Source organism: Falco cherrug, chromosome 7 (genome assembly GCF_023634085.1).
Source record: "Falco cherrug isolate bFalChe1 chromosome 7, bFalChe1.pri, whole genome shotgun sequence".
Taxonomy (NCBI): domain Eukaryota; kingdom Metazoa; phylum Chordata; class Aves; order Falconiformes; family Falconidae; genus Falco; species Falco cherrug.
The window spans coordinates 41921234-41933660 of NC_073703.1; the positions used below are offsets into that span (position 1 = coordinate 41921234).

Here is a 12427-nt window from a genome sequence, read left to right on the forward strand (position 1 = left end):
AGAACTACTTCCGGTGCGCGCCGTCTGCATCCGAGCCGGGGCGGGGCTGAGCTGGGGCGGGTTGGCCGGCAGCCATCTTGGCTCGGGCCCGCGCCCCTCTGTGGCGTGGTTGGCCTCGCCCAAAATGGCGGCGGCGGCTCCGCGGCGTTGTTCGTCACCCTTAGTCACCCTCCGGTTACTGGCGGCACGGCTGTGGCTGCCGGCCCCCAGCCGCCGTCGCTTGAGCGCTAGTGCTGCTTCGTGTGGTGGCGGGGGCGCGCAGCGCTGGCCCCAGCATGCCTTGGCGGGCAGGCCTCTGTCCCGGCTGGGCTTGCACTGCCTCTTCGAGGGCATTGCCCAGGCACCTGAGGAGAAAAGAAATTTAACAGGCGCGCTGTTAGCCGATAAACAGTTGGCTGTGTTAGCCAGGTGCAATGCGTTGAAGGCAATAAAATGGCGACTGATTATGTGTGGAACACTCTCCCAACAGCTGATACATATGTACATAAAAACCAGTATATATTTATAGGTAAACCTGTCTTACTGGCTTATTTCTATTAAATTAAATTATTAGGAAATACAGTACTAAGAAAAAGTCTTCACTAAACCCAAAAGATTACCTAAATTGACCAAAAAAATACCTGATTTGGTCAGATGTACGCAGTCACTAGTGTGCATCACAGTGATCTTTGGAAGGGTTACTTGTGCGGAAGGTGTTTCAACTTGTCTGAATTCAGCAACTGTTTAACATACACTTCCTGTGCTAGTTAAAAGAATTCTCTAGCTGCATAGCATTATACATAAAATGGAAACTTTTTACTGTGTTGTTGTAACCCCGGGATCATATTGCTGCTGGGAACTGCTGTAACTTCTTACTGAACTGCTTCACAAATTGAATCAACTATGAGCAAGATGGATTTCAGATCCATTTGATTTGTCAAAACCATGACTATTAACTGTCTGTTAGCATTGAAATGACTGACTCATTGGCAGTCAGCACTGAATTCTGTGCTCTGTAGAGAAACAGTGGTGGCCACAACTGACATGCATCCAGCTATAGTTAAAAAGAAGGCTAAAAGATAATTTAAAAGGGTGTGTCAAATAAATGAAAGGTGCTAAAGCAGTGACAGCTTTGTTTGGGTGTAAAAAAATACAGACATGAAGTATTTTCTGCCGTTTTTCTTGGGGGATGTAGCAGGATGAGGCAGTATATCAAAGCTGCTGCAAAATTAGATTTCTGATGGCTTATCCTGCTACGTTTGTTGTTTCAATGAAAAATGTTAGAAAAGAGTGTTTTGGATTATATTCAGGACAGTGAATGACTAAATGCACAATGCTGCAGATATCATTAGAGAAAAATGACACTGTTGAGAGCCCAGAAGAGTCAGAAATAAGTTCCGTGGCACAGAGCAACTTCACCTTAAGACTTGTACTTTGGTTGGTTTTTTGCTTTGATGGTCATCCAACTAATTGCTCCTTGCCCACTGTGGGGACACTAGATGGTGCTCAACACCACAGGCAAAGCCAACCTTTCGAGGCCCGGTGAAACCCTGACTCAGTTCAGAAGTTCCGCACTTCAGTTGAGTGAAGATTTCATGATCTTTCATGAAGTTTAAATAAACTGTTAGTGTAGTTCTGATGAAAGATGTAGGTATGAATAACTGTACAGCTAATTATCCCTGGGACACTGCTCTTGACTAAATGCCATTCTTCCCCTTCTTACAGGTGGTGAGGTCCCAGTTGATCTAGAAGTGAATATAGCTCCTGGATAGCTGACAAACCTACTCAAGTATGGCTTTATTGCATTTTCTTATATTGGGGTTAGAAGTAATGATAGGAAATGGAATAGCCACCACATAGAGCCTACTTCTTTTAAAATACTAACCTAGATGTCAAGGAGAAGGGTTTCAGTCAGAATTAATACATGACTGTGAATATATTGCTTGGCAGTGGATACACATGCTTAGTGTAAAGCCAGCAGTTTCACTTCAGATTCTGAAGAAAAAGGAGTGAAATGTGGGGCATATTCCTCCTACTTAACAAGTCTGTCCTCTGAAGGGCTGGAGTTGGAAAGGGAGGATGGTTTAGGATTTAACCTGCTTGGTTTAAGGGTCTTTTATTCTGTATTAATCGCAGGCCTGAAATTATGTTTATGAAAAGAAAGATCTAAAAAATTTGTGGAGTTCTTATAGCAAACACAAGCTGTCTTTGAAAGACAGAGTGATTTGTAGTATCTTTGGTCTAGATCTCAATTTGCATAGATTCAGTGTTATGCTTAACCTTTGGCAATAGTATAGGAAGGGACACAGCAAATTCCTCAGCTGAAGGTTTGTTTGGGTCTTTTTAGCAGCAGCCTTTGTGGGGGAAAAATAATATCAAAATTAGTGGAACAAGAAGCAACTATTCTCACCTTTAGAGGGGTTTCAAGCTAAATTCCAATCACCAGGGCTGGTAACAATAAGGGGGCAATAGCTCATACTTTCCATATTGAAATGGGCACACCCCCCTGGTGAGACCCAAAAGGGTAATACTCAGTTTGCGAACAGGAGGAGAAGTCAGAAGTCTGATGAATCAAAAGGAATTAACATTTAATGTTCAGGCCTAGAATTAGAGGGTTAATAATGGGATTTTTAACGTTAAAATAAGTGTTTCACTTAGTTTTGACATGCAAGTTATTGTTGGGATTACTGGGTTTATTTTGAAGGCAAAACACAAAGCATCAGGAGCAGTGAGCGCTGGCTGTTCCATAAAGGGCAGGAGCCAAGCATGATAACACAGGTGATAGGACAGAGCCTCACTGCCAGAACCCAGTCTCACACCACCCAAGCAAAGCAAGCAGGGCACACCAGATTCAGCCGAGAGTCCAGGTCATCAGGCAAGTAACGAGGTAGGTCCAAGGTCAAGCTGGGAAGGCAGCCCACAGGTTACAGTCGGGCCTAGCAAGGATAACTAGGGTCAGACATAACCTAGTGATTGCCAGGCAGGTCCATACTGATAAGAAAAGACTGAGGTCAAGCTAGGAAGTCAGCCTGTAAGCCTGGATCCAGATGAACGTGGCTAGATATAGGCACAGCTGAACTGGAGATCCCTACTCCTACATTTGGAGTTTGGGCTGAAGGCCTAGGGCTCAGATTAAATGGGGCTCCTGAGGCCATGGCTGAGGAGCACATGAGGCTTGTTAGGGTTATTAGGTCCTGACAAAGTACACAGGACATGTGAGGGCTTGACAGTAGGAAATAGAAGGGTTAGTTGTAATCTTTGTGTCAAACAAAGTTTTCATAACTTAGTATTAAAGGAAGATCTTCACTAAGCTTAGATTTTGGCCAAAATACAAGAGCAAAGGTAGAAGACCTAAGATACTTACCAAACCAAAATTAATTTGGCTTCTAAATGGAAGACAGAAGCTGAAGGACAGAACGCACCATGCATTCTTTGTGTAGATGAAGATTTACCATAGTCATAGGTAGGTTCTCATTATTGATAAGTAACCAAGAAGTGAAAATCTAACAGAAAAAATCTAAAAAAAAATCTACAGAAACGTTTCTTTCAAGACAGTACATGCCCTCCACTTTTTCAGACACCGATTTTTTGATTCATCAAGAATACCACATTCCTAGATTATTTTTTTCCATCTTAATCCTTTTAGACTAACTCTTGGCTAGAGATCTGGGATCCATACAGAGTCCATATGTGTTGGGATTCCAAGAAAAAAATTGGTGTAGGGGAGGAGAACGGCATGAGCCTATGTGCTGGTGCTCTGATGATCATACCTAACCTTAACCTTGAGAGTCTTTGACTAGTTTTAAGGTAGGGCTAAGCTTCTGAGGCTTAGCTCCTTGAAAATGCTCACTTGCTGGCTTGAGGAGGAAGGCAACTGACAGGAAGACTTTCTTCAGACCCAAATAGGCTCCCATCTCTTCCTTGTACTCAAACGGTAGGGCACAGAAGAGCAAACTGAAGAACTGCTGCTTTGATTGGGGAAAGAAAACACATGTGGAAACCCAAGCCTCATGTGGCATCTGCCTTTAGCTCCAGATGGGCAAACTCCCTTATGTGTTCAAGAAGAGTTAGTGCTGTGTCTATGAAGAAATACAAAAGGGAAAGGTTTTCCAGTGAATCTTAAGTAACACACCCGAAAAACTGAGGAGGCATATTGGGAAAAAAGAATGCCTTTAGGGTTGGGGTTTTTTGGTGTTTTTTTTTTTTTTCTCAAAACAATGTTTATAGTGCTCATGTGAATTTTTATCAGTGAGTGAATGAATGCCCAGTGTTTTCGCAGCTTGTAGCAGTTTTGTTTAGTTGCTGTGAATTTCATAGTATCCTGTTTTGGTGTAATAGCTTGTTTTGATCAGTTTTTTATCTTACATTTTTTGTGAATCAGAAGCATTAGTTTCCCTCAGCTTCAATTTCATATGCTTTATTTCAGATTTTATGAATTCTTGTTTTGTATAACTTCTTAGGAAAGTAAGGCTACAGTCTTCTGGTTCCTTTTTTGTTTTCTTGTTTTGTTTTGTTGTTGTTGGATCGTTATTTTGCCTTTACTGTTGTCTTTCTTTGAACTTCTCTGTTGGAAATGTGTTTTCTTACAGGGGGTAGCACATCAATATTTTGGGAGCATATAAGACACTTCTATATGTTGGCATTTTTATATTTTATTTCTTCTCATTTCGAATTGAAATATGATGTTTGTATGTTTTGGCTACACTGACTACATGAAGCAGAGGTATTCACTGAGCTGTGTAATCCATGGTGATCTTTTCCTCCTTTGACTTACTTACCATACTTTGAAATGTTGGGACCTTAAATTACCTTGATCTTTAATTCTCTGTTCCTGAAATTCTGCTCTACTTTTTGTTTCTTAGCAGCAGCCACATCTGAGTTAAGCTTCAGGCAATCCTGTTATCCAGGTTCTCCAAATAGCAGCCATACTTTGTTCTTGGTTCTAAAAATATTTACCATATTTCCAACAAATTTTTTGATACTTACAAGTTGAACAGCTATCTCATTACCCCAAATATCTACAGTACACATCTGCCAAAGCTAGAATTACACACTATTACCCTTTGTCAGAGTGCCTCTAAAGAACAGAGTCTTTTATGAAGAAGGTCTTTGGCATTTTAGACTGAACTTTTAGACTTTGTTACGACGCTTCTTGTTCTTTAGTTACCACTGAGTATAAGCTTCATGTCTGTGCTGTCTGCGGTCAAAATAATTCTGGCAGGAAAGAGGTAAAATCTTTGCTTTTACCTTCTGTTTTCAGCCAATTACAAAGTGGCCTCAAAGTTTAGCAAGAGCTGACAAAACATAGTAAAAGAATGCCAGCAGAGATGATGATTGAATATTTCTTTCCATGGCATTTATTTAAACAGAGGACAAATACAATTTATGAAGAAGCAATGCAGGTATTGATCTCACAGCTCCGGCAGTATGACCCAGCATTGTACTGATCTAGAAGGAGAGCTATCCTGCAGAATTTTGGTCAAGCAGTTTTCAGTTATAAACTGCATTTCAGCAAAAGCATTATTCATTGGAGTTTATTGATTTTTAACTAAATCTCCACAAATAATATACAACAAAAAGTCATTTCCAAAGCTGGCATTAAACTTCTGAGAAATCTGCTTTTTCATCATTTCAGCTAAAATCTGAATAGTCTGCTCATACTACCAGAAAGGAGCAGTTATTGAATTTCCATGCTGAGTTTGCTGCTGCTGACGTGTTTGTTCATGTAAACAAGTGAACTGAAAAGTCACCCATTTAAAAAAGAAAAACAGGTTCACAACCAGGGGTCTGCAGGCTGTGAAAATGCTGGCTTTGGTCAGCTGGCCTAAAAGTTATTTTTCAACCATCAGCAGAAAAAAAAAAGTAAAAAAAACCAAACCCAAAAAACCTTTCTCAAGGTCACTTATTAGCGATATGCACTGTCCCTCCTTCCCTCCATGTACATATTCCAAGAGAAACATCTGACCACCCAAGGGAGTGACAGCTCTGTCCTTGTGAGAGGAGGCTGTAATGACGCGCCTGCTTTTTTTTATTATTTTTCACTAATTATCTTCTGTACTACCTTTGTGAAGCAAGTCAGTAATACCATAGAATGACTTTAAAGAGATTTAGTTATTTTCTTTTCTGAGATTCCCAGTTCCCACGCTGTGCCTATCTTGCTTAGACTGTGAACTGTGTGCAGTAGGGGATATCTATATTTAGACTTTCCTGAAGCACAACTTTTACTAAACAAACACAGAGTGAACACAGTTTGGATTAGGCCTTTTCCCACGTTCAAAGAACCCCAGCTTTTTTGCACAGATCAAGATAGAAGTTTGGTGGTGGTAGAGAAGATATAGTTTGGGATTTGCTAAATCTAAGCTTTCATTAAAAAAAAATAATTGTTACGTACATGTGTGTGTCATTTTGTAGGAACGTCTCCCCTGTGTCCTGTTAGAGCTTAGGTATTAGCACATAGTTAGCCACTTCTGAGATGTACTGGAAGAGTCATGCGTGTCAGACATCCATCCATATGATGTGAGGACTGATAGGTTCTTAGTTACCTAAATGTTTGCATACATTATAAAAAAAACAGAACTCCCACTTTCCTACAGAGGTATCAGTGTCTCCCTTTTTCCATCACTTAAATTCATTCTGTTCTTAAAAGCTTTATTATTTCTCATTCTCTAGAGTACTTCAATCACCTAGTATTTAGCCGTTTCATAACATTTTATTATTTGAAGATTTTATTATTTGAAGATTTGAAGGTTTGTCTCTCAACCATCATCTTATGTGGTTTTATTTTCAGAACTGTTCTACGTATTCTGTGCCTATTCTTAAACTCCACAGTTTAGGTTTTGCATGTAAATAATGGAAAGGATTGTGTTGGGCACTTGAGAGTGACTGGTGCTTCATAACATCACACAGTCAGTCCCATTTATTGATGGTATTTATTTAGTCTAACCAAACTGATAGCTTATGCTCTTCTAGTAAACTCCACATTTCAGTTGCCTGTAGAGCTGCCCACTGGGTACAACGGGTGTCCCTTACAGTTCTCCCATTTTTTGGTCTCAGTATTCCTTCAGAGTCCCTAAAGAAATAAAATCTAAGCCTGGATGAATAAAAGACTTGTCTGAGGCAATGGAAAATCATTGTCAGAGGCAGGCTGAACGGCAAAAGTTAATCCTAGCATCAGACCTGGAGAGCACCTAGTTACTCATTCAAGTGTACACTGAGAGCTGTCAGCTCAACTGAAAGGCCAGCATCTGGGTGGGGGGCTCTCGTATAAATTTCATCAACTGGAAGTAGATCTTCATCCTCTTCTGTAGGGAGGGCTCGTTGTTACAGACTTTTGTGGAAGATAAAAACCAGTTCACTGTAGTCATGAAGCTTTTAAGTACTCACCTAGCCCTTACCTGAATTTGTTTTTTTCTGAAGCCCATGCTAGAGGTCTGTACCAGAAGTGGGCACAGAGACCCAGAATGACTGAAGCATTTGAATGGTGCTGTTAACAGCAGATGATGGTTACTCGCAAAGGGAGAATTTAATTAATTTATTAGTAAGTGATATTTGCATAAACATGTGCATTACAAAATGTGCATTAACAGAAGCACATTAATCAGTATTTGCAAATCTTTAAAATAAAAGGTTTTCTATATTTGTTCCTTACTGTGAGGAGTTTGTAAGCTGCTCCTCTTATCACAGCTACATGAAATTACATTTCAGGCAGTAATACCTACATCATGTTCTGTCATAAAGTTCCAAGTGAATATTTAAATGTCTCCATCTTAGCACACTTACTACCACATGAGCACTTGGGCTGTTGCAAAGGAGCACATGGCAGAAGGTAAGAACAAGAGGCAGTTTTTTGGGGAGACCGCTTCTCTAAACAGCAATGCCTGATTTACTTGACTGTAAAATGAAAGTTTGATTTCTAGCTAGCGAGGCAAATCCTCCTGTGCAGTCCCTATGGAAAACAGGTCATTTAGAGAAATGAAGCTGGGCCAAATCAGCCACTGGGGGGGCCTCTCTCCCATGAGCCGCTACCGGAACCCTACAGTGGCTGGCTGAAGTTTGTCTCTTGACTTGTTAACCTTTGTGATTTTGAACAGAAAAATCAGAAATAAGCTTTTATTCCCAAGTACTAACTTTCACTGGTTTATCATTTAAAAGCTGCTGATCTACAGTACCTTCATTAAAGTTTCCAGGCAGCAGCTGAGATTAGAATGTGTTTTGCCAGAAGTTAGGCAAAAAACAACCATAAACTGGAGAAGCTCTACTTCGCTCAGACATGTCCTTTAGTGAACCACTGTGAAAAGAAGTCATATCTGGCCTCTTTATGAATCTTGCAGTAATGAATCAGTTGTAGATACAGCAGAGACCTGAGGAAATGGTATCCCACAATGCTTCTCATGCCTTTATAGCTGCCTCACCGGTGATTACTAGTCCCAGATGCTGTGCGGCATCAGGACTCTTTAACTTTGAGTCTCTCAAAGGCAAGAAGCGGCAGTGAAACACATGCGTGGCGTTTTCATGCTCCCTCCCACCTACAGCCTCATTCCAGCGTGCTGCGTTAGCACAGGACCCGACTTGGCAGTTTGACCAAATGGAAAAAGAGGAGCCCTGCCCTGATATGGAAGGCTCAGCCCTTCCACCTGCCCATCTGCAGCAAAGTAACACCTGTCCTGTAATAATAAGAAATAAAAATAATATGTAAAAATCTTAAACTATAGGCAGTGAAAATTACCTTCTTCTTTCCATTCATTGCAAAAGATCCTATCATGACTTTTGCCAGGTGTTGAGAAAATTGCTCTTAATCATTCACTGAGAAAATACACTTTGATAACTAACAAATGAATGGAGATACCTCATCTTATTCTAAAATGAACTTTGATGGAATTTCACTAAAAAAGCGTCAAGCCTTGTTGAAACCCCTCTATTTGTTGAAAGGGTTAGAAGACAAGGTGTGAGAAATTCCAGCTCAACAAGGGAAACCTGCTTTGACCTGTAAATCTGAAGCTAAGATGAAGAGGAAGATAGTTCTGATTGCTGGAGGGCTCAAGATCTTAATCAACCCTCACCCCTTAATTAGCATGAAGCAGCTCATGAGTTGCAGTTTATAGCACTGGGCCACAAAAGTCACAGGAATGGTCAACTTGCTCCTGATCAGAAATTGGGTAAACGTTACCCTGGGGCTTCATGTGGTCACAGGTTTGGCTTTGCCTGAACTGGCTCTGCAATGTAAACAGAGGATTATAATTTATTTAGCAACATTGTGTAGCAAAACGCAGTACAGTGGCACAGCAGATGAGATGTTATTTCCCACACCTGAAATTTTTCAATGGTTAAAGATGAAAAAAAAGGTAGTTTAAAATAAAGGAATTTACCAGCTTTCTCCTTCCTGAGGTTGAATCTGGTCTCTGATACGTGTCATTCAAGTTTGTCTATTTTGAAGCAAAGCAAATTCCTCCTTTGTAGCTCCTGTGCTTCATTTCTGCACGAGCCAAGAATGTTCAACACCTTTGATAACCTGCTTTCCCGTATCTGGAATGAAATTCATAAATCTTTCTGCTCTTCAGACTGTGTTTTAGATTGGTCTGAAACCAGGACTTTTCTTAAAGAAAAAACATTCAGAAAGAAGTCATTTAGGAAGATGGCTTCAATAATGTCATGTTTCAAGACATTCGTATTCCATTCTGATGCAAATATAAATTTTGAGCTTAATATACTGATGCAAATTTTAATAGTCTAAAATAAGTCCAGTGAAATGATAGCTGAAATAAAGCACTAATATTAGCAAAATAAAACACTTCGAAATAGGAAACCCAGATCAATTTGTTTCAGGATTCTTACTTGATTTTGATAATGTTTGATCAAGTCTGTATTTGCACCTTTGAGTTACAAATTTTCCTGAAGTGTTTAAATATCAGTGTAACATTCTGCAGCAGGAATCATGCTATCAAAACATGTTTACTAATTCTAGTTACATTAATGAATTGTTTATAACATATCAGTGGCAAATAATGTAAGATGAAGGAGAAAAATATTTATTTCTCAAAGCCACCACAAATGGAGAAGAAGTACTATTTATATACATTGTCAAAAGACATTGGTATAAGCTCTTTGCAGGTGATTCCACTCCCCACCTACTTTCTAATATACTCTTGGTTTAGGATTACCTCATCGTTCATGTAAATAACGACAGGAATGTAAAATGGCTCTACCTACTCACTAGGTCAATGACCTCTTTCATATTTCTTAAGGTTTTCCCCCTTAGTTCCTTCGAATGGACGCTTCTAACGCCTTTTTGATACTCTGCTGAAGTTATTAAACCACGTTTGTTGTGGCACTGTGAGTCAGCACAACAGTTTCAGCTGCACGGGACTTCAGGCGTGGTTCACAGAAAGCACCATCACAGCGGCAGCATGCCAGTTCGGGACTGCAGGTACTGCCAACCACTCTATGAAAGACATAATTATTATAAAAGCTACACTTTTAGTTCCCAGAGAGACAGAGAAAAACATTCAGGCTGGGTACGCTCATTTCAGATGAAGGGGAGAAGCAAAGATGGGAAAATTACACTTGCGCTGAGATACCACAGTAATTCAGGCTGAAACATTCTTCCTCTGAAATGATGCACAGAACAGCTGCCTCAGTGTTTCAGAATGCACTGCCCAAAAAATCGGAATGCCAGCTCATGCTGGCATCGCCTGCCTTTTCCTGCCTCCTGCAAAACCGTTAAGGAATAGCTGTTGATGAAATTTATGTTAAATCCTTACAGACACATGCCAAATGCTGGAAGAAGGAAGCTAACATGCTTTTGCAGTGAAAGCTCTTATTTACAGGAACCTTTTTGCTGTGAAATATGTACACCTTTATACTGAACTACGAGTTTTAGTATCTCTAATAGAAATACAAGTAGCGGTATAATCGGTGCTTCCTTTGGAAAGCAAATGGAGATGGCTCATCGACAGGCCTCCCAGCCGGAGTGCACTGGGCGCCTCCGGCCCCCCTGGCCTGGTGAGCATGGTGGGACACACGGTGGGACACACGGTGGGACACACGGTGGGACACACGGTGGGACACACGGTGGGACACACGGTGGGACACACGGTGGGACACACGGTGGGACCCGCGCCGGCGGCAGCCGAGCAGGCAGCCCCTTGTTGGTGGGGGGGGGGGGGGGGGGGGGCGGGGGGGCACGGGACCCTCCCCGCGGGTTCCTCTCGCGGAGCAGAGGCGGGAGCTGCCACCCGCTGTCGCCTGGAACCGTTTAAATCTCCCAGGGACAGCATCTCCCTGGTTTTTGATGCGGACAGCCGAGCCCGCTTTTTTCCTTTCTCTAGGCTGCCGCTTTCTGTGCGAGGCAGCGGGGCGGGGCGGCGCGGGTCCCCTCGGCGGTCGGCCCCGGGCCCTCGGCCCTGCAGCGGCTCCGGCAAGGGCCGGAGGATGCCCCCGTCGTGCCGCCGGTGGGCAAGAGCCGCAGGGGAGAGCGGCAAAGGCGGCGCAAACACCGGCCCGAGCCCAGCCCGGGCGCCGTGACCCCGGCGGGGCAGAGGCCGCGCGGCACAGCCCGCCGCTAGCCGGCCATCCCGAAGGGGGCACGGTCTCTTTAAGGCGGCGGCGCGGCCCGGCCGCCCCCTGCTGGCGGTGGCAGGCGGGCGGGCGGGCGAGGTCCCTCGGTGCGAGCGGGGCCGCGGCGGCGGGCGTGTCCTGTAGTCGCTCGCCCGCCCCTGTGCGGTGGGCTGGCAGCGGGGAGAGGCGGGGACGAACCGGAGGAGGAGGAGGAAGTGGAGGCGGCTGCGAATAGCGGGCAAATGGGGAGCTGAGCGGCTGCAGTAGCACGGCAGCCGCGCAGCAGCAGCAGCAGCGGCAGCAGCGGGCGGGCGGGCAAGGAGGCGAGAGCTTGGCGGCGGGGTCCGTGCGGGCGGCGGCGGCCCGGGAGAGGGGCGGCGGGGCGCTGAGGCGGGTGTTGCTCGGCGGGCGGCAGCGGCACGCTTGTTCGGCTGGCCGCTTTGCGGCTGGCAGCGGGCGGGCTGGCGGCGTAGCGGCTTCCCCGCCGGCAGAAGCGCCTTCTCCGCCGGCCGCGGTGAGCTGCCTGCCGGTGCGGGACAAGGCCTGCCGGGGGCTGCACGCCGCTGGCCGCCGGCGGCGGAGGCTGCGCCTGGCTCGGTTCAGCGGCGCAGGGCGGGAGGGCGGAGAGTAGCGCCGGCGTCCTCCGCGGGGAACCGACTGATGTTCCTTTCTCTTCTCTTCTTAAAGCCGTTGCTTCGCAGGCGCCGAGTGCGAGCGGTAGCCGCGCTGCCCCCGCCGCCCCAGGCTGTTCCCCCTCCTCGCGGGGCGGCCGCCGCCTCTCCGGGCCGGCACCATGCAGACCTTCCTGAAGGGGAAGCGGGTGGGTTACTGGCTGAGCGAGAAGAAGATCAGGAAGCTGAATTTCCAGGCCTTCGCCGAGCTGTGCCGGTAAGGA

The 12427-nt window shown here is 44.4% G+C and overlaps 1 protein-coding gene across 3 annotated transcripts in view; it reads left to right on the forward strand.

Moving 5' to 3' along the window:
- Nucleotides 1–11734: 11734 nt before the first annotated feature.
- ITPK1 (inositol-tetrakisphosphate 1-kinase) overlaps nt 11735–12427 on the forward strand; it is a 150082-nt gene continuing 149389 nt past the window's right edge. For 2 of the 3 annotated variants that reach the window (XM_055717210.1, XM_055717212.1), the window contains exons 1-2: nt 11735–11874; nt 12220–12420. In XM_055717210.1, the coding sequence (XP_055573185.1) occupies nt 12326–12420 (95 nt within the window). In that variant the 5' untranslated portion in view covers nt 11735–11874; nt 12220–12325. The remainder of the gene's footprint in view (nt 11875–12219; nt 12421–12427) is intronic. The other variant, XM_055717211.1, reaches the window with a different exon arrangement.